Source organism: Typopeltis vanoorti, chromosome 22 (genome assembly GCF_054136105.1).
Source record: "Typopeltis vanoorti isolate ZY-2024b chromosome 22, IOZ_Tvanoo_1.0, whole genome shotgun sequence".
In the NCBI taxonomy this organism is placed as follows: Eukaryota; Metazoa; Arthropoda; class Arachnida; order Uropygi; family Thelyphonidae; genus Typopeltis; species Typopeltis vanoorti.
Genome location: NC_143570.1, coordinates 6,824,351 through 6,847,562, shown reverse-complemented (window position 1 = coordinate 6,847,562; position 23,212 = coordinate 6,824,351). Strand labels below are relative to the sequence as shown.

At 34.9% G+C, this 23,212-nt stretch overlaps 1 protein-coding gene across 1 annotated transcript in view; it reads right to left on the bottom strand.

The window, feature by feature from the left end:
* The window catches only part of Sse (extra spindle pole bodies like 1, separase), a 505,458-nt gene that overhangs the window by 281,394 nt on the left and 200,852 nt on the right, over positions 1-23,212 (bottom strand). The window contains exons 8-9 of the mRNA XM_090412041.1: positions 21,114-21,236; positions 9,387-9,534 (exon numbers count right to left, since the gene is read on the bottom strand). Of these exons, the coding sequence (XP_090268167.1) occupies positions 9,387-9,534; positions 21,114-21,236 (271 nt within the window). The remainder of the gene's footprint in view (positions 1-9,386; positions 9,535-21,113; positions 21,237-23,212) is intronic.

The window sequence follows — 23,212 nt, the reverse complement described above, 5'->3', positions numbered from 1 at the left end:
CCAGGTCCCTTGCAGCTGCAAATTGTCCTACTTTGGCCAAACAGGCAGAACAACAAATATCAGGATTTCAGAACACCAAGACTACATCCGGTTTCACCAGTACAGCTGCTCTGGGTTGGCAGACCATGCCTTAGATACCCACCATAAAATTCGTTGGAAGAAAACAAAAATAATCCATCGCAGCAAGTTTAAATACGAAAGATTATTCAAAGAATCTTCAGCAGCTCTAAAAAACGTTCCTAACCTCAACAAATTTGATTGCATGAAACTGCCCCAAATTTGGGAGACTTTCATTATGAGAACTTCAGCCCAACTGCCAAGACTACCAAATTAGCCCGCAAGAGGGCACCATTAGGACTTTAGGAACAAAATTAGTTTCCTACTTTCTTCCTCATTTGCTTTGTTAGTTCCTTAGTGCACATACCATATCTTTATGTTCCTGAAGATGGCAATGTGACATTGCCGAAATATAGAAGTGATTCATTAAAGTTATCTTTAATTAATATACTTCATATGCGTTGTTAATTCCGTAAATTAATTACCAGTTATAACAAAAGGCCTGCAGTTTGTGCCCCATTATCACAGCTCATCATAAAGCAGCACATATTCAGTGGTGTTTTATCCATAAAAATTGAAAAAGACACCAATGAGTTACTGTACTCTTTACAGGTGAGTCGTTTTAATCTTTCCTCCGATTCTAGATGATACTTACGAGGGTGGTCTGAAAAGTTCTCAGCCTAACAATGAAAAAATGAATTTATAATTTCAAAATTATTTTCATTTTTCAACATAATCTCCCTTAAGATTAATACACTTATTTCAGCAATGCTCCAGCGCCATTATGCCATCTCTGTAGCGATTCTCAGTAAGATCTGCATAGGCAGTGCCTATGTTTTCTAAGCAGTCTATGCTAAGAAAACTCATGAATGCTAGTGAGTATATTCCCGTAAGCTCTCTGGTCAACTATATTTATATGAAACTTTCATAGTTTCTACATTCGGCTTTGAAATAATGTTGGATCTAAAATCCACTTTACTTATATAATTTTGTATTTCCGAAATGAAGCCTTTTGGCTCTTTATTTTAGTAAATACTTTTACAACCGAGAGTTCACTTACAAAAAATACACCTCTTCGACATTTCAAGTTCCTTAATACTAAACGAGAGTTTTTGCTCTTAAGGTTTCTGCCTGGTCTCTGAGGAGGACCAACCAGTTCTAAACAGCTGTCAGGCCAGTGAAACCTTATCAAAATGGACTAATAGAAAGCAAATATATTGACACTTGGATGGTACCTATGTTATCTAAGCAGTCCGCACTAAGGCAACTCATGAATGCTGGTGAGTGTATTCCTGTAAGCTCTCTGGTCAACTTAATTTTACGAAAATTTCATATGTTCTACATTCGGCTTTGAAATAATGCTGGATCTAATATCCACTTATATAATTTTGCATCGTCGAACTGAAGCCTTTTGGATCTTTATTTTAGTAGGTACTGTCAAATTTTATTGAAAAATAAAAAAAAAATAGTTTTACTTTTCAGACATTTCACTGGCAGGTTTGTGAAAAGAAGGCTCCCATTTCAGATAAGTTTTTTGACTAATTAATTGTGGATAATTGTGTGTTTATGTATAAGAGTTGTGGTAGAAGTTGTGCGCTTGAAGTGGGCTTGTTTTTTTTAGTTTGTTTATAGTCATTAAAATTAGAGCAGAGTATAGTAACCAGCAAGGGAAAGATGGCGGCAGCTTTTTCTTTACAAAAATTAAATTTTGATTTTAGTCGTTTCGGGAAATGTGAGGGGTGCTATACGCATTTGTTAGATTATGTCAATTATGGATTTTTAAGGCAGATGGAAGGAGGGGAGTGTAAAGTATGGGGAATTGCTGGTCAGTAACATATTGGTAACTGAAGGTAATAGCAGCGAGAATGCAATGAGAAGGATGAGTGCTTGTTTCATAGCAAAGAGAGACACTGTAAATGAGCAACAAAAGAGTACTAAAAAAGTTTAAAACAAATGAGCATTATGCTGATCAAAACAATCGATGGTAGTAAGAATGATGAAGGAGAAACAAATGTAGCATTAGTAGAAAAACAGAGTGTAATTAACAGCAAGGTGAGTTGATCAATAGGGAGTTGATGGCAAGCAGTGTGAGTGACTTGTGATAAAATAGTGAGAGTGAATGATAGCGATAAATAATGCAATATTTGAAAGCTGACTTGAAGATGAGGTGGATGCAGAGTGAAATTAAGAGAATTGTAGATGTGTATGGAAACAGCTCATTCCTGGATCTATAACAAGTTTCTCTGATACCACTTATGTGTGACTTCTCCATACTTTCCTTGAACCACTTCATTTTCTTACTCATCCCAGAAGAACTTCTTCAAATCCAACTGTGTTCCCTTATTTTTTCCTGAAAAAGAAGAAAACGAATTAAGTCAGTATGAAAGAGGTAACAAAAGACTCATGAGTGACATTGTATTAGGATTCGATTATTAGAAGTGTGGTAAATGAGAAGGTCTACAAGGCTTGTTTTCCTCAAAGTAAAATGAATAGTGATTCATGCATTGAACACGAGAAGTAATGAACAAAAGAGTCGATAGTGGTAGTACGGACAATTGACTTGACTGGGAACAAGGAGAATGTAAGATTGGATATCAGGAGGTTATTGAGAAGGATAAAAGATAATAGTGTGATAGGAAAGGTGGTCAGTGGGTTGCCCAGGTACGACAATGATGACATGAAGCAGAAAGCAAAGTGAAGAGAAAGGGTTGCACATTGTTAATGCGTGGAATGAGTTTGAAAGATGAACTGAACAATGTATAAGAGTGAGGGACTGATTGAATGGTTTTGGTGGTTATTTGGGGATAGAGTGCTACTGGAAGGGGCAATGAGTGCAGACAAGGAATCTGAGCAAGTAAGAAGCAATGTGAAAAAGTAGGAGAGTAAGGAAAGAGAGATTGAAGTGGTGCTTATGAATGAAGTGGGTAGTATGAGTGTAGAGAATGAGAGAATATGTGTGCAAGACAAACAGGAAAATGGGGAAACTCAGGGTGGCCAAGAGAACACACTGTGAGAAAAGTTGATGCTAAGAGGATGTGAATGCATGTGAAGAAAGCAGGGATATTTTATTTTGCTGGTACTAGTGGTAGTTTTAACCCGACTAGCACAGGACTGTTTAAATAAATATTGATAAGATCGCTGGCAGGCAGTCAATATCTGCATTAAAGGATTATTTTTTGCCATATTATGGATGCCATAATTTCATAGTAGATCAGCTACAGAATTTACAGAGTGGTGTAGAATTGTTTCTATATCTTGGATTATTTAATTTTCGGTCTTATGAATGAGAAGTTTCTTTTATATAATTAAATGTAGCATTTTTAGGGGGCAGGGGTCCCCCTGATATCATAGTACCAATTCTTCCAAGATTGTGAACTCTAGTAAATTGAAATTTCAAAATGTGAATAGGCAAGACAAGTGACTACAGTTTTAAAAGAGATAGTAGAAGCTCTCAAACCCTGAAATGCAAAAGTACTGAACATTACATTACTACTTATCCATTTAGAACTTTTTTCTGGAAGAGTGTGAACACCAGTGGTGTCTATTAAAACAGCATATACAAGTGTAGTCTGAAAAGTTCTCAGCCTCAACCATAGATGGCAACACTATCAGCAAGATTTTTTTTTATACTAAGTTGGTACATCTGTCATAAGCATCCATGTGAAATTGTAAGTCATTCTATCAAGTAGTTTGTTTTATACAGCTGTGTGAAGCAAAAGTATTGTCTGTAGCTCTTGAAATGGATAAAATAACGTATCGTGCAGTTATAAAATTCTTTGTAAAAGAAGGTTTAAGGCCAAAAGAAATTCATTCGAAGTTCGTAAAAGTTTATGGGCACTTCTCTTCGTTTTCAACAATTAAGAAATGAGCTGCCGAGTTTAAATGTGGCCGTACCAGCCTTGAAGATAACCCATGTGAAGGATGTCCAAAAAGTGTAACACCACCAGAAATCATTGATCAAGTGCACAATATGGTATTGGATGACCGGCGAGTCAAAGTGAGTGAAATTGCTGAGACTATAGGCATTTCAAAAGAAAAAACTTTATGCAAGATGGGTGCCATGATTGCTCACAGCAGATCAAAAATGCACCTGCATAAAAATCTCTGAACAGTGCTTGGAGCGTTATAACAGGAATAAAACTGATTTTGTACATTGATTTATTACTATGGATGAGACTTGGATTCACCATTACACACTAGAATTCGAACATTAGTCAAAACAGTGGACAGAAGCCAGTTGTTCAGTGCCAAAGACAAAGAGTCGGTTCCATCAATAGGAAAGGTCATGGCATAGGCGTTTTGGGATGCTAAAGGCATTTTGTTTATTATCTTGAAAAGGGTAAAACAATAACTGGGGAATATTATTCCGATCTCTTAACCAGACTAGACAAAAAAATTAGTGAGAAAAGACCTGGTTTGCAGAAGAAAAAAAAATCATCTTTCATCAAGCCAATGCACCTGCCCACAAAGGTTTTTTGCCAATGAAAAAATTAAGGGATCTGCACTATGAATTGTTGGAAAATCCACCCTATTTCCCAGATTTGGCTCCCTCTGACTTCTATCTCTTCCCAAAACTAAAACTCTTCCTCGTTGGTCAGCATTTTCCTTTGAGCTGTAGAGGGATATTTTTCAAATCTTACTGAGAACCACTACAGACGGGATAATGGCACTGGAGCATCGCTGGAATAAGTGTATTAGTCTTAAGGGAGATTATGCTGAAAAATAAAAATAATTTTGAAATTATAAATTTGTTTTTTCATTGTTAGGCTGAGAACTTTTCAGACCACCCTCGTATGTTGAAGAGGAATAAAGAAGAGTTCCTTTATCTTCTAATTGGTAAAGAGGACAATTTCAAACAAAGCATACTTGGTAAAATCACAAAAAAGGTGTACAACAATATCACAATATCAGACAGAAATTAGCCCAAAAATTCCACAATCTTCCCTGTCAAATATGGATAGAACAACATTAGTTAAATTTAATAATAATGAAACTAGTATATAACAAGTGAACAGATACAAAGACTAAATGCAAACAAATTAAACTGTTATGCAAGGAGAAATCATAGAAGAGAAAACTGAAAAGCAAGTAAGACATCCAAAAGAACTTAATAACCAGAAGATCATCAAAAAGAGAGGATGAATTAATCAAAAAAATTAAAAGGTAAACTGAAAACAGAAACAAAGTCTAAAAAGAGAAGAAATTATAAAAAATATAATGGAAAGGGTTGCAGATTGTCAAATGAAGATTTGATATAATTATCATCTACACAAAATGAAAATAACCAGCTTCCAAAGCTTTCAGAGATTTAAGACATCAAATTCTTCCAAAATCTAGAAATTAAACTTACCAGTTACACTTCACTAATCATACCACCTGAGAAGAATAAATAAAAATCGAGAATTAATCAATATTGTGAAAAGAAGAAAAATTGCCTACTTAGGACATCTAATGAGAAACCATAAATATAACATTCTTCAGATAATACTAGGGAGTAAAATCAATGGAAAGAGAAAACCTGGATGAAGAATAATATAATGGCTAGACAATATAAAAAACTGGACAAAATTGAACACAGAACCACTAAAAACAGAAGTAAATTTGCAAAGGTGGTCACTGAACACCGTTAGGAAATAGCACTTAAAGAAGAATCATATCGCCTTCCTTCTGCACTGACTTATTAAATGTGAAAGGATTCCACAGGTCAGTTACTTATGCTATGCCATAATTTCAGGTTTTTGTTTCTTCAAGAAACATACACATATTTCCACAGATATAAAAACTTTAATAAACAGATACCCACTTCTTTCTTATTAAAACTTTGGAAGGTTTAAAAGAGCTGGAGAAGAAGTTGTTATTCTTGCCCACCCCTGCAAGTCACGCAGAAGAGAAAATCTTAACAGACTGGAAATATCATGGATGTATACTAAAGTTTATAAGTATCTATTGTCCATCCAATGGAAGAGTTAAATGAACATTCTTTCAGGAATTGCAGTGATATTTATATGGTGCCCACTACATCATAGCAAATAGAAATGTATTGAAAACCCCACATTAAACAAAACAGGAAGACACTCCAGATGTAAAAATGCAGGATAAATGCACAGTTAAAAATGTCTTGACAATGCTCATCTGGCAGACATATGGAAGATTCCCAACCCTAATCTCCAGGTTTACAAGGGGTGTCGCCCGTGTGGTGATTTGGTTGGAGTCACATGAGTAATTGCCTTTGTACATCTTTTAACTAATGTGCGCATAAACCTCAAGCTGATAGAGCCATTGCAAAAACAATAGCGATCTCTATGTAAACTCTGGCATAAAAATGTGTGATTGAAATTTGGAGCAGCATATTAACATCAAATTTTGTATGAAAATTGGTAATCATCATTCCTCCAATTTCTGTTAAAACAAAAGCATCAGATGTCCAGCATCCCTTTTCAGTATAATTACAAACTCATACTAAACCTACTTCTTCTCTTACTCTTTTATTCCATCTGCCTCTATCCTCTGGAACAGCCTTCCTCATGGAGTATATCTAAAGAACTACAACCTGAAGCTCTTCAAGAAAAATGTCAATAAACTTCTTTCTCAATCCTCACCTGCATCCAACACACATACACACACAGACACCACTGATGTGCATATAGGTTCTTCAATCTTTGATGTATGGCTCGATGTATAAAAAAACTGTCTTGTGATAAAGGACTGTCTTGTTGTGATATTCCATCCTTTTTCCAACTTTTGCATTGAAATCACCTTTAATGATCAAAATGTCTCTTTTCGGTATTGCATCTGTGACTAAATTCAGATCCCTGTAGAAGAGATCAATGGTTTCTTTGCATCACTTGTAGGGGTGTAAATTTGTAAGGCTGATTGGTATAAATATAAATATTGGATTACAGCCAATCTTTAAGGAAATTATCCTATCCTTGATAGGGTTATAGCTCAACAATGATTTGTACATACATTTTTTGACAATTAATGCTACTCCATTTCTGTTTATAGAATCGTGTCCAGCAAAATAAATGGTATTGCCTAGCTGTGATGTCAAGTGTCCCTTGTTTTTTTTTCCAATGTGTTTCCACGATTCCTAGTATACTGATGTTTAGTCTTTTTATTTCGCTTCATGTCCAGTTTGCCTGTATTTAGTAATCCTTGTACAATCCAAGTACCAATACATGTAATTTTCCTTGATTGGTGCTTTTTGGTCATAATTGGATTGTGGGAAAATGGGGAAAGGGGGAGGGGAGAGTGAACCAATAAATCAAATTATCTGGAATGGTATCAGTTTTTTGAATGTCATAGGTTCTCAGCGGTTTGTCAGACTGCCCCACTCTTATTAACATTTTTCATTGCAGCTATGGCTGTCATGTGAGAATATTAGAGTGATTTCCCCTTGCCTTCTCTACCACAGAGCTATTACCAATAATGCTGATTCAGTCATATTAAAGAACTGTCCAGACATAAGACATGACAGTGCATATCTTCAGCCTCATGCAAGTACTGGAATGTGCTGTTGTCCACTTCCAGGGTATCTTGTTTAGTCTGGCTCCTATCAAAATGAGACCTGACCGACTCTGGGTTATTAGAACATGCAAGCCCCCCTCACCACATCAATGTGGAAATACCTTGGAGGAAAAAAGTGAACCAATAAATCAAATTATCTGGAATGAAATGGATATTTTCACAAAATGTAAGCTAACTATAGTATGCCACACTTGCTAGAGCTTCGCTTGGCTTTGTGCCAAGAATAGTCGATTCATGCTGAAGGGGAGAAAGAAATAAAGGATGTATGAATTGGTCACCAACATGCGAAAGCACGTGCTTCATAGGTAAAATTTTCCAACTGTTATACAAGCAAAGTAGTTACCACTTTAAAAACTAGAATTTTCATAAAAGAAAAGCTAATTTTTCTGACATATAATAATAAACAACTCATCCCACAATACGGATTGATTACCCTATTATCGGAATGGATCCTCCTTCTGAATTGTTTCTGCAATGAACTAAAGTTAGCTAGATTATAAAGCAGTGTTTAAATACTGCTTTATAATCTAACTAACTTTATAATCTGTGATCTGAAAATGCTTCGTTGAAAACCTGTAAAATATTAGTAAGTTCAAGAAATTATATTTTTTCTCTTGGTGTTGTTTCTACCATAAATGCCAGCCTGGCTGGCCAAGTGGTTAGTTGTCCACTCTCCAGCCAAAAGATTGTGGGCTTGAATCCCGCCATGAGCATGGATGTTGTGATTGTCTTGTAAACCAATGTTTTCTTTCATTTAATTCTGTATGAAGGCATATAAAGAGCAAGGTCTGCCAATTCTGACTTGCCATACAGCTGACAATGAATGTAATTTTTGTGTTCTTCAAGGCAGATGGTTACTGATCTCCAACCTGTCTAAAGTGGGCTAAACTGCAGGCAACAAGGAGCTCTATACACTCCAAGAAGTGCAAAAGGATGAAGTTGATCTTTAGGAGATGAATGAAAGTAGTTAGCTGAATGAGTGGCCTTCAAGTGGCATGGAGATTATATTTGCAGAAAACTTTAGCTATCTTTTCTGATGTACTCAGAATATAAAGGATGGGAATGATTTTGATGTGATCTTGTGTGTTGGTTGTAGGAGGAATGTGCAGTATTTTACCTATTTTGTAGGATTTGTAGTCATTGGCTAAAAAAAAAAAAAAAAAAAGTGTTGCAAATCTACCTGAGCTCAGTTTCAAGGGCTGTCTCATTTCAACAAATAACCCAGGTTCTGTGTGCGAGTGTTTTGAGGATACCATATTGTTCAGATAGGTGATGGTATGATTGTTTATGTAAAAACCTTCCTGTATGTGTGGGTTATCTAAAAATTGGAAAGGATAATGAGCCACTGGATAGTCATGTTACTAGTGTGTCTAGAAAGGGAAGACAATGGTTATTATCTTTTTCTATATTTAATGTTTGGATGATGGCCATTAAGATGAGCTAAAAATGTATCCAATGTATCTAAATCCATGAGGCCAAATAGCAAAGACATTGTCAACATAGTGTAGTCCAGCTATTGATTTAAGTACAGCTGTGTTGAGTGGTTTTCAAAATGTTCCATATAGAAGTTGGCTATGGGTGGGGGTTGGGGAGAATATATATACAAACAATTTGATGATTTGTACTCTGAAACTGCAGGATAAAAAACCAAAATATTAGTAAGTTCAATAAATAATTTTTTTTCTTCTCTTGGTGTTGTTTATACAATGAAGTACTGATATGAATAATCAACAATACCTAAGCCTGTCTATTCAAATGCATATATTAGTATAATGAAAAAATAAAGAAAATTAAAACCTTACTTGAGCAGCATGTTGTAGTTCTTTAAGGGACGACTGATATAACCAAAAATAAGAAATTGATAAACTTAATCCCAGAACAAAATCACCTGTAGTACTGAATTCTTTTTGGAGAAGAAAAACTGCTTCCTTGCTATACTCAACAGCTAATCTAAAAAAAAAAATAAATAAATAAATAAATATACAATACACCATATATAAAATTTATCAATATTTTTTATATACTTGTGACTAACCTACATGAACACCTCTTTTTCAATAACAGTTTCTTAGCATTTTTTCAATATGAAAGGAATCATTTCCATATAATTTTGAAGAAAGTCTTTTGTCATCTGTAAAAAATGTGTTTTCTTGAAGTAATCAGGAGACGAGACTACACCATTACAAAATGTGTTCTCTCTCTTAGTTGGAATAGTTATTTGAATCCTACTGACTGAGTGATATCAAATTTCTATACCCAGAAACTAAACACTAGATAACTTCTAGATATACATATATAAATAGCTAATGATAATCCTCTCCTTTCTGTTATTTCGAGAAAATTTACATCTTTAATAATTGCCACAAAATGCAAGGATTAACCAACTGCTTTTGAGACCTTCAAACGTCAAAAATAAATAAAGCTAATATTCATATCTTAATGGACAAATTTAGTTAATTTGATTGCATCGGCACTTCTAATAAAAGTTTTAAGGACATACATATATTTCTCTTTAGAAATAAAATCAGCTTTTTCAGTCTTTTAGTCTTTTTGTTCTTACTTTTTAAAGAATTCATTGACGGATATATATATATATCCTCAAGGGCTCACTATAGTGAGTACTGGCGTGGCAAACCCGAGGCACCTGAAGCTGGACCACGCCTTATTTCATGTAATATACACCTGCTATATTATCTGTAGACTGGTCCCTACTCTTCTCTCCCTCTGTATTTCTTTTCATCTTGCTCCTCTCCCCCAATGCTATTAGAGTATTCGAGGACTAGGGGTGATTTTTTCCTATTTTTCCATCTCACGCAGTGGGAGTCTACCTTCTTCCTCAGGTACCTGCCCACCTCCAGTTAAAAATGGTGAAGACAAATCTGAACTCTATATTGCATCGGTCGTCATGAAGATTACCAAGGTCTGCACTGGATGTCAGGTTTCCTGGACATCCAGTGACAAGTGGGCTACAGGAGCAAGATCTGCAGAACTCAAAAGTAATCATTACGAAAAAGTAGAGCATGGCTGAAAATCAACAAGTCATGCAGTACTTCTACTGTTCAAACCCCTCAGAGGATTTCAGTAACGAACATTCCAACTTTGGCTTGAACTACACATCCAAATTCAGAAATTTCATTCAAAAGGCTGATGCAGCGGTGTAGCTTCATTATCAAATACAAGATATTTATAGTGAACTTGAGCTTGAAGCACTGAAAGCCCAAGCTATAAAAGGAGACTGTACTGACCCTGAACTGACCAAGAACATGAACGGAGAAGAACAAGATTCCAACTTACAGAATGCTGAAAATGTCCAAAATATAGAAATAGTTGAATGGAATCTATCAGAGAAGGAACAAGAACTCGCCACAAAAATTATCGAGTAAATGAACAACAAACTGGAAAGAGTTAAGCTTCCAGTATTGAGGCAAGTACCTCAACAAAAACTGAAGGAACTTCTACAAGAAGCCAATAAAGCTGCAAGGGCTATTCCTACTGGAACTATTGGACAAACGAATCAAGTTATGTACTCAATAGCCTACGTTATAACATACGAATTAGGCTATAAAATTAGTGAACCCAAAAGCAGTAAGGCTCAAAAACCAAAGTGGAAGCATCAACTGGAGAATAAAATTCTTAAGCTTAGAGCAGACGTGAGCAATTTGAAAAACCTTAAAAAAAAGAAGCTGAAAAACACGAAAACCTGAAATAACTTCATAAAGAGGTATAATATTGGAGCATGACCTATTAAGGAAGTATTAGAGGATCTGAAGCAAAAAATAGTTACAGCTGCAGCTAAAAGAAGAAGATACAGTGCATGGATTGAACAGTACAAGCAAAATTTGATGTTTCATGCAAATCAGCACCAATTTTACAAGAAAATTGATTGCTACAGGAATGATAATCTTAAAGAAAATATAAATATAAATACTACAGACAAAGAAAATACACTTAAATTTTGGCAAAACCTATGGGACAACCCTAAGAGGCACAATAATAAGGCAAAGTGGATTGAACAAATTATGAAAGAATCTCAAGAACGAAAAATGGACCAACTGAAATGGTATAAAAGCAAGCTAAAAGGATAAAAAATTGGTCGACACCTGGGAAAGATGAATTCACAGCAGGCAAAACACTTTTGATCATAAAGGATAAAGAAAAAGGTCCACAGCCAGAAAACTTCTGACCAATAACCTGCCTGCCAACTCACAGGCATACTAGCTGACAAAATATACAGCTATCTTAAAACAAATTCTCTTTTTCCAATTGAACAAAAAAGCAGCAAAAATTCAAGAGGCACAAAAAACAAAAAATGATTCTGAAAAACCGCAAATGCAGAAAACCAGCCTTCGTATGGCTTGGATAGATTATAAAAAAGCATTTTCATTATTAGCAAAAATGTACAAATTGGAAAACAACAATTGGTTCTGAATAAAGAAGAAATTGGGAAGGTAAACACAAAAAGGGGGGGGTATCTTTCAAGAAGACTCATTATCTCCTTTATTGTTTATCTTGTCATTGATCCCTTTAACTAGAATTTTAAATAAAACTACTCATGGTTACCAAACTGCACAAAAAATTGCAAAGAAATCTCATCTTTTATACACGGATGATCTGAAGCTGTACGCAAAATCAGAGAATGAACTTGGATCATTGCTTAATACTGTGCATGCATTCAGTCAAAATCAATGGATTTTGGCTTCCAAATGCACAATTGCTGGAATAACAAGAGGAAAGTTTGAAGACCTGAACAAAATTGAGCTGCTCAATAGCAATAAAATTCAAGGCAATAAAATTCAAAGATAGCTACAAATATTTAGAAATTTTAGAAGCATCAGAAATTCTGCACAATAAGATCAAAGAAAAAACTTGAGCAGAATACACAAGGAGACTAAGAAAACTACTCAAGTCAATGCTTAATTCTGGAAATTTGATAAAAGCACCTGAGCCACACCTGTTCTGAGATATTCAGCAGGCAGTGTTGAATGGACCCAGCTAGAGCTGGAGAAGTTTGACCGAAAAACTCGAAAATTAATGACAATTCACCATGCCCTCAATCCTCACGGTGACACTGATAGGCTCTACCTATCACGTAAAAAAGGAGGTAGAGGATTATTACAAGTAAAGCAAGTTGTTGAAGAAGAAAAACGAAATCCGAATGATTATCTGCAGCAAACAACAGAAAAATTTCTAATTGAGGTAAGGAAATAGGATTTATTTAAACACATAGACACAAAATTGGAGTACAAGACCAACCACGAAAAAAGTGAAAACTGAAAGATGGAAAAATAAGGCATTGCATGGAAAATACCTTCACAGCATTGAGGACAGTGCTGACAGCAACTTGACCCAGCAATGAGAAATGGAGCACTAAAAAAAGAAACAGAGTTGGTAATTTTTGGAGCATAAAAACAGGCCATTAAAACCAACATTATGTAGGCAAAAATACAAAAAATTCAAGAAGACGATAAATGCAGATTGTGCAAACAAGGAAGAAACAATAGACCATGTTAAAAGTGGGTGCAGCAAAATCACACAAATTGAGTACTGTAAAAGGCATGATAATGTAGCTAAGATAATTCACTGGTATTTATGTAAAAAGTATGTGTTTAAAGTATCTAAAGACTATTGGAAGCATAAAGTTGACCAAAAAGTGATTGAGAATGATAAAGCTAAAATACTCTGGGATTTCAAAATCCAGACTGACAAAAGGTTGGAATATAATACACCCGAAATAACAATGGTTGAAAAAAAAGTGAAAACAAGGGTGTTCAGTTTATCGAAATATCAGTACCAGGAGATAGCTGAATTAACAAAAAAGAAACTGAAAAAATTACAAAATATCATGAGTTGCAGGTCGAAGTTGAACAAATTTGGCAAAAAAAACCAAAACTTGTTCCCATAATAATAGGCACCATCCCCAAAACATTGAAAAAACATCTAGAAGCACTCGAGTTAGATGGATTAAAAACTGGGCAGATGCAAAAGGCTGCTATTTCAGGCTGAAACTTATTCAGAAGGTATTTCCACAGCCCTTGGATACGGCTCGATTTAGTGGAATATGACCAACCTTTTACTTAAGGCTGAGGATACAAATCAAGCTTGGATGAATATTATATATATATACACACACACACACACACACGAGGGTGGTTCCATAAGTTTCAGCCTGACTAACTTTTAGAGGTGATAGAAAGAAAACAACCGTGTCACTTTTCAACATAATCTCCTTTTACTTCAACACTTTTCACATCGTTGAATTAACATTTCAATGCCCTTGAAAAAGCAGTCTGTACTTTTGTCTACAAAATGGCCTAAAACTGCATCTTTCACCTCATTGTAATATGCAAATTTTCTTCCTCAAAGGTCTTTCTTCAGTTTTGAAGAAAGACCTTTGAGAAAAAAGCCTTCGTAACAATATCCGTATGGGACTGGAGCATTGTCACGAAGCAGGCGAATACCATGACTCAGCATTCCTCGTCTCTTCTCCTTTATGACATTGCACAGTTTGTTCAGGAGTGAAGCATAATATTCTGCATTCATGGTGGTAATCCTTTCCTTGAAGTCAATCAAGAGAATTCCCTGGCAGTCCCAAAAGATTGTTGCCATGATCTTCTTGATGGACTAAGCGACCTTGGCTTTTCTCAGCAGTGCTTTGGCTGGTTTTCACCACTCCATAGATTCCCTTTTGGAAAGAAGATCATAATAAAGGACCGTGGTTTCATCCCCGGTAATAATGGATTTCGAAACTTCTGATTCATATGGCAAATCTTTAAAAACTGGTGGAAAAAGGTCACATGATGCTCCTTCTGAACTGAAGAGAGAAGTCTGGGCATCCACCTTACACTGACCTTCATCACGTGAAGCTTCTCATGAATGATACAAAAGATGGTTGTTATAAAAAGCTCAAACCTTGCTGAGCTTTCTTTGAGCTTCAGCCATCGTCATTGAGTTCCTCCTTAACAAGTGAGACATTTTCCTCAGTCATCACTTCCAAAGGCCGACCATCACAAGGATCATCTTCAATGCTCTCTCTTCCTAGGCAAAACTGTTTAGCCTATTCCTTCACAGTGGAATATGAAGGAGAAGCTTGCCCATAAACACCATCCAATCACTGGTTGATAGCACTTGGAGAAAGCCCTTCTTTGATGAAAAACTTTATCACAGCATGGTCCTCAAGTGCCACATATTAGTCAAACGAGTGCCTCCAACTGAATGACGCACGTTGAGAGTTGAAACTGGTAGACTAAGCTCCCCATAGGTGGTGCTATCTGTCATCCAGGTGTTTTAAAATTGCTGTGAATTGTGTATGTTAGACCAGAAACCTACCTTGGAACCCACTTTGTGTAATTTAAAACAGTTCTCATACTTGACTAGCTTATGAAATTCATCCTTTGCTACATGACATCCTTTAAAACAATTAAAATTAGCTTTGCAGTTTGAATAACAGCAAAGTTTTCTGATGGTGTTTGACAGTGCAAAATTTTTTTCTGCTGAGGAAATGCACCCTCTACAACAAACTGCAGCATTCTTATCCATAATAAGAAAATTGAAAGATTCAAAATTTGAGCATACTGGCATTTCTTTTAAAAGAATCACAGAAAACACTTGCAATTTTATTTGTAAAATTTAAAAGTAAACCAATCATCTTCACTTTTTTTCTTCCTTCCTTATGTTTTTTCAAGTTCACAACTTTATTTTTCTTTCTATACAAAACACTACTAAGAAAATACAAACAACATTAAAAACACAACTTACCATATCTTCTTCTTAACAGCTGTGCTGTAATTAGTTTTAACAGTTGATAACTTGTAATGCATTTTTTTCTATATGAAAGACTTCAAACATAAAAATTCTGCAACAAGTTCTAAAGTTTCGTTATTTCTCTAGCAGCTGTGCTAGTTATGATCATTACATAACAGCTGGTAAATCTGAAAAGCTCTTCTTTTTATGTATGAAATATTTCTAATAGAATTATCTATTGTCAAATTCGGATATTTTCAAGATCTTTCCAACAACTTTTACTGTAGTTACTGTGTTCACCTTACTCACACATCAGACTTCTTGTATGAGCAACCATTGCATGTTATCATCACAGGGGTTTACTTGCAAATGTGAACTCATGCACGGTGAATAAAATGAGTAACTTTTTTATCATACATATTATGAATACATCTGAACTGAATTACATCTTATTTTAGATAAATTTATCAAGAGAATCTCTTACGGAATTCATTCTGTTTGATATTAATCTTATAAGACATGCAGAATTCAAGGTATACACCATAAACATAAGAATTATTAATGGAATAAAAGTGGAACTGGAAGAATTTTAAAAAAAAGTACCACATCAATATAATTGCTGTTACTGAAAAAAAGGTGCCAAAAACAGTGGCATTCTAAATAAAAATTACAAAATATTATATTCAGGCAATAATAATCAGGGAAAGGAAGGGATAGTTATAATATTATATACAAAACACAAAGATAATATTCATGAATGAGAGGTCATTAAGTCGAGTGATGTGAGCAAACATCAAAATGGGAAATTATACAATCATACTTTTTTTTTGTGCCTTTATGGTCTCACAAAAATTCTACTAAAGAAAGAGTGGAAGATATTCTTGAGTCATTAAAGAAGGCAATTGATGCACAAAAGAAGAAAAGGTTGGTCCTTGGAGATCTAAACAGCAGAGTAGGAAATGATTGCTAGACATATAGTAATGTGTTAGGAAAATTTGGAGAAAAGAGCAAAGCTAATGATAATGGTAAGTACCTGGTGTATTTCTGTTCAGACTACTCAATCACTAACACCACCATGTTCCAACATAAAACGTGTAAAAATTTACATGGAGAGAAGAAACAAGAAAAGTTTCAATGAATTTGGGTGTGATCCATTGATCTTGTAGACACTGGGTTTTTTGAGAGGTGGATGTCGAAGTTTTGGAGATTTCAGGAGATTAGAGACCTTCTAGAGATGTTGAAGCCAACCATTATATTTTGTTGATGTAGTATCCTTGATATTTTATCTCTGACTGACTGCATATAGAGGAGAATCACTGTTCCTCTGAAGTCTTGTTTTTCATATTCATCTAATTGGATGAACGTAAAAAACACAAAAATGTCCTGGATTATGACAGAATTTTGTTGAACAATGTTCTATTGTAACCATTATTTGTGGTAGAATGGTGCTGAGGTAGTCAGGCACTGGTTTCTTTTTATCTATATTAGTGGAGATTCTGTGAGCTCTATCATGTAGGAAACATTAGTCAACCTTAAAGACAGTTAGATGAACATGAAAAGCCTTATTTCAGGGGAACAGTGATTATCCCCTATATACAGTCAGTCATAGAAAATATCAAGGATACCACATCAACATATAAAGGTTGCCTTCCATCCTCATCAATATGATCTCTAATCTCCTGAAACTTCCCCATCCACCTATTAAAAAACCTGGTGTCTACAAGGTAAACTGCATCTGTGGTTTGTACTACACACGACAGACAGGCAGGTCAAGAGAAGTACACCAGTCTGAACACATCAAGGGCATAGAGAACATAAGAAACACAAATCAGGACTGGCAGCACATACAACTGAAACTAAACATCAAGTATTATAGCAACAAACCAAAATGCTCCACATAGATTCATTTTAAAAATTTATGGAATTTACAACCGTGTTAAAAAACTTTTTTATTATCCCGACGTTTCGATCTTCACATCAAGATCATCTGGAGCATACATCAATATACAAGACAAGCTGAGTTACATTATTAACTGTAAGCTAAAGAAACAGTGATATGATCGCATGTTATTCTACTGGCATGACCTCTAGTGGAAAAAAAAAAAAAAAATAAAATAAATTAAATTACATCAAGCTAAATTTATTTACAATGACAAGAATAAACAGATAGAGATAAAGATACTGGATTTTCTACAGTCCTGTTTATAGTTGTTCTTAGTGAGGAACGTCGAATATATACCTTCCATATGTTTGGGATTTTTAGACCATCATTATTGTTCAGATTGGGGTGGTTGATAATAATCTCACATCTTTCCTTGAATTTTCGTTCATACCATGTTTTAGTGCAATGTAGACACCAGACTGTCAAGCACCCATATTCAGCCTGCTAAAATTACTGCATTACAGGCAGTAATTTTAGCAGGTCTATTTTATATACCATTTATGTAAATGCTGCTATAAAGAATTCAAAAACATGAAAGACTGTCATTTGAAAAAATTTGAAGCTCTTCAGCAACATAGTACTGTCCAACTGAAACTATAGCAAAAATGTGTAGTGGTCAATCTTTCTTCACAGCAAGTGATCTCTCATCCATGGTGGCTAATAAAATTTATTTAGATGTGACCAGTATTTTGACAAACCTTTGAAAAGTAACAATCCTAAAGAAACATCAACACTTAAAAAGTTATACAAGAACAAATAAATTAGTATCTAACCCTGTCAGAATTCTAATGTTACGGTCAGAACCTGTCAATGAAGTAATATCTTTAATATTACTTCATCTTCAGTAATGTACCTTTGACCTTATTAGACCTTTGATCTTATTAGGTCACATTTCCCCTCTGGCATATTTGAATAATTCGATTTGCCATTTATTCTGGCTATTTCTCAGGAAAGGTAAAATATACAAACAGCTGGATGGGACTGCAATGGTTTCCCCCAACAATAGTCAACCTCTATATGAACATTTTGAAAATCAAGCAAGCACTAAACACTGCTATACTTACAACCAACAATTTAGCTATGCTATACTGATTTTGTGTTTGCTATTTGGCCTAATGGCCTATACACAATGGATACATTTTAGAGCATCTTAACAGCCAACATCCTAAAATAAGTTTCACAGTAAAAAACAAAGGTCTCCCCTTTTAAGACACATTAGTGACATGACCACCTAATGGCTTATTATTCTTTCCCATTTATAACCCCCCCCCTCTCACACACACATATATAGGAAGGTATGCAAACTGTGGCAGTATGATATTCTCAAGACACCTACACACAGATCCAGGGCTATTTCTTCAAATGAACACAGCCCTTGAAACTGAGCTCAGGTACCTTTGCAACATGTTTTTTTTAGTCAGTGGCTACAAAGCTGATAAAACTCTACATGCACCACATAATCACAGCAAAATCATTACCTCCCTTATATTCAGGATATATCAGAACATAGCTAAAGTCCTCTGCAAATATAATCTTTCCATATAATATCAATTTCAAGGCATCCATCCATTCAGCTACCTTCTACATTCTTATTTTCATCTGTCTCCTAAAGATCAACTTTATCCTTTTGCACATTCAGAAGTGTATAAAGTCCTTGTGTCTACAGTTCAGCCTACTTTGGACAACTGATAGATCAGTAAACATCTGTCTTGAAGAACACAAACATTACATCTGCAGTCATCTGTATGGCAAATTAGAGCTGGCTTGATATGCCTTCACACAGGATTAAATGGAAGAAGACATCAGTGTGACACAGAAGTTGCTATTGGTTTGAGAGACTATTTTTTTGGAATCAGCATCATCTATGAATCCTCTCCCTATCTCCAACCTCAATATGTATGGCTGCATTAATTTGCCAAAGATTTGGGAGACAGTCATACTGAGATCAGACAGCCTGACTTCTCCAAATTAACTTTATAGTTATCTAGTCCATTGAGGGTACCATGTTAAGACATTAGTTTGTTCTCAGTTATAATCTGACTGCAATGATTTAGTTGAATGCTATGTGTTTGTCATTGTTGTCAATTTGCTCTGAAGATGTTAGGTTGAAAACCAGCAAAATATACAATAAATCAATAAAACTGATTTATTGTTGCACTTATTAACATTTTACTTCTCTTTTTCATGTTCACCGTGAAGTGCTATTATGAAGAAAAGGTAGCTGTTTCACAAGGCAATGAAAATCAGTTACCACTTGAGTAGTACATTTTACTTTTCTCCTAAACTATGAATCATCATCAATTTCAGATATAGCCAATTCTCACTATAGAAAACCAAGAATGTAAAAAATAAACTAGTTTGTTATTTGTTATAATGGATATGTTAAAGTGAATTTTCTTTAAAATAACATACAAGATCTTCATAAAACTTTCATTTGTATGAGAATCTTGTATTTTGGCCTTCTAAGTAATAATAATAATTGCATCAATATATCTATATTGTAGTCTTCCTATGAGCTTTTTCCTACCATCATTTTCCTAACTATTTCTTTCATTCTATTTAAGTAACTGTACTATCTGAGATTAACTCTGCTCACACTTCCACCCACCCACCCACCCACCCACCCACCCACACACACACACACACACACACACACACACACACACACACACACACACACACACAAGACTATGAATGTCAAATTCCTTTCTATCTTTAATATAATTTTGCTACCAATGCCATCAGTATATTTCTCTAATTTCCCAAACATTCTCACATCTGCAGCTTCTGGATTAAATGTTTTATTTCTAACATAACTTTCAGATCCATAAGTTAAAATTAGTTTAAAGATAATTTCTCTCATTCCATATAAATGTATTCAAATGCCCCCCCCCCCTCACACACACCAAATATTTTGCTTATTCTATTATCTATTTTGATATTTAATTTGGCAATTTCACTAGAAAAATAGCTGAAAAAAATTTTGCTTATTCTCAGGTTTTCTTCATTGAGAAAAAGAAGTACATGTTTTCCATGTTCCTACCCACCTGCATTTTATTGCTAAGTTTCATGCCAAATTTTTTAAACATTCATTCACTTTAGTTAGATTCCTGATGATTTGCAGTGGATATATTTAGGAGTGTAACATTATTTGCATAAAGTGCAAAGCCAAGTTTAATAACTCAGATTTTGATATCAAGTTTAATGTCATTATCCTTCATACTCCGATCCATATAGATGGATTACAATGGAGATGGTGTATGATCTTGTCTCATAATTTTATATCAAACCATCTTCCTCCTTCAAATTTCATGGCTGAATTCACTTAGGCATAACATATGCATTGCTGTATATAATGTCCAGTTTAAACCATAAATGGAGTGTTTTAAATAATGCACTTTATCATATGAATTTTCAAGATCTACAGAACTTAATTAGAAATCCTTGTTACATTCCCTCTTGACTACTTGTTGTAAAGTAAAAATCTAGTCCTGACAACACATCTTTAGTCTGAACATGTTCTTCCTCAAATTTTATTATGCAATTTTTCTCAGCCTCTTTTCAGAGGACTTTGGAATTCTAGACAAGAATGACTGGTACATAACAAAGATTATCAAAGTAAAAATAAAAACTGATGAAAAAACAAAGAGCATCTTGAAATGTTAAAACTAAATTTTCTTTTCTTTTGGTATTTCGTTGTATCTAAATATGTTCTGCACAGAGAATGCTTATAATAAAGGGAATCCACGTTTAAGCAAAAATTTTTTTGCTTAAACGTGAATTCCCTAAATGTCCCATTAAACCCTGTATATTATATTACATATACACAAAGTAATAAACTCCTTACTTGAAATTTTCAATATAGCAACACTGAGCTGCTTCTATTAAAATCCATGCTCTTTCCTTACCACTACTATGAAGCTGCAAAAGTCTTTCAATTACAGCAAGAGAGGCTTCCATGACATCTGCCCTAAAGTATTAAACAATATGGATTTTAAAATTATGCTCAAGTTGAAAGGCACATAAAAACATTTTTAACAATAACTTCTTAACATAATTTCCAAATCATTACATCAAAATCATTCTAAAACTTCTCAGAGTATTATCCACTAGAGATGATTTAAGAGATTTATACAACAGGCTGCCTAACATTTTAAAAGCAATTTAACCCATAGTTACTTAGAGCATTACCATTCTCAAAGCAGAGACATCATAATGTGAATGCAATAACAGCATTTAAAAAAAAAAATAAATAAATAAAAAAAGCTGCTTAAACTACTATCCTGGTTACAGATTATATCCTCCTCTGAAAGCAGCCAAGACTGGATAGTTTTGTAGCTATTTTTAGCACAGGATGACTGACTCTTAGACTTTGGCAGTTTTCAGCAGCCAGTTTTTTTTTTATTTTATTTTTTTATTTTTTTATTTTTTTTTTTAACTTATTATGCTACCCCCACCCCAAGATGTAAGCAACTTATATAGTGGCAGAATATTATTATTTTCTTTCCTTCTTGTATAATTATAATAACTGGTAATAAAACTTTTATTATTATCATTATACAGGCACCTCCATGAAGTCTGAAAACTCATCACAGGAGGCCAAATCTATCCACACAATCTATCATACCTCTCCATGAAACCATTAGCAGACAAAGCACTCACAACCAACTTCAGCAACCCATTCCACTCATTCACAACTCTTCAAGCAAAAAATCTAATCCTTACACTCCTACTAACCACGCCTTTATTCAACTTCCAGGGATGACCCCTTTTTCTGGTCCCTCTAGCCAAGTGCTCAAATATTTCCCCTGCATCTATCCTATAAAAAAACAAATGTTTCTATCATATCTCCTCTTTTTTTCCTATCAACCAACTTCTGTAATCCACATATTTTCAATCTATCCTCATAGGGAACATTCTATAGGCCACTCACCATCTTGGTTATTCACATCTGAATCCTCTTCACTGCTTCCTTATTCCCAAGAAACTCAAGGGACCAGACTTGGGCACAGTAATCCAGATGTGGGCATATCAAGACCTTAAATGAGAAATCTCCAGCTTCGTCTATTTCCTGGAGTACAGTGCCATCAATGTGATACACAACTTGTAATCTATTTATCCCAAATGCATAACTTTACATTTCTCGACATTAAACTGACATCCATTAACTTTTGACCATACTGACAGCCTATTTAATTGTCCTGTGAGCTCTCCACATCGCCTTCATTAACTATTACTCTACCTAATTTTGCATCATCAGCAAACAATTGAATATTTCCTTTCAGATTATTTCCTATATCACTTATGTGCAAATTAAACAAATGGTCTCAGCACTGAACCTTGCGGCACACAAGAATTTATCTACAAGAATTACTGTAATCTTAGAACTTGCCTTATGCAAAAGATTATATTGCCTTCTTTCCACTCCTTCGGAACTCTACCAGAGCTGAGACCTAAATTAAACAGCCTAGTCAAAAGCAATACCAGTTCCCTTGCACATTCTCCCAAAACCCTAGTTGATATCCCATCTAATCACACAGCTATATTTACATTGAGATTCTGCAATATCCTAAGAAACTTCAATTCATCCACCTCTGTTCCCATATCAGTGTCTGTCACATATGTTAAAGCAGTAACCTCACTAGGATGATATATCCTTGCCAAGTGGTCACTCAGTAACTCAACTAGTTTATTTGCTTCTGTCCCCTCATGACCATCATCACTCATTAAGGTTAATCTTCCATAGTCATTCTTCATCTTACTTGCCACATAATGAAAGAACTCTTTGGAATTTCCTTTGTCCTGCTCAGTTAGATACTTCTCATAATCTGATTTTGCCTTCCTTTGCCAGTTCCCTTGCACATTCTTTTCTTGCCACCTTTCTTGACTAAGCTTTTTAATGTTCATGAGTTTTCTGGTCACCCTTTCTCTTTATAAACTCTCCAC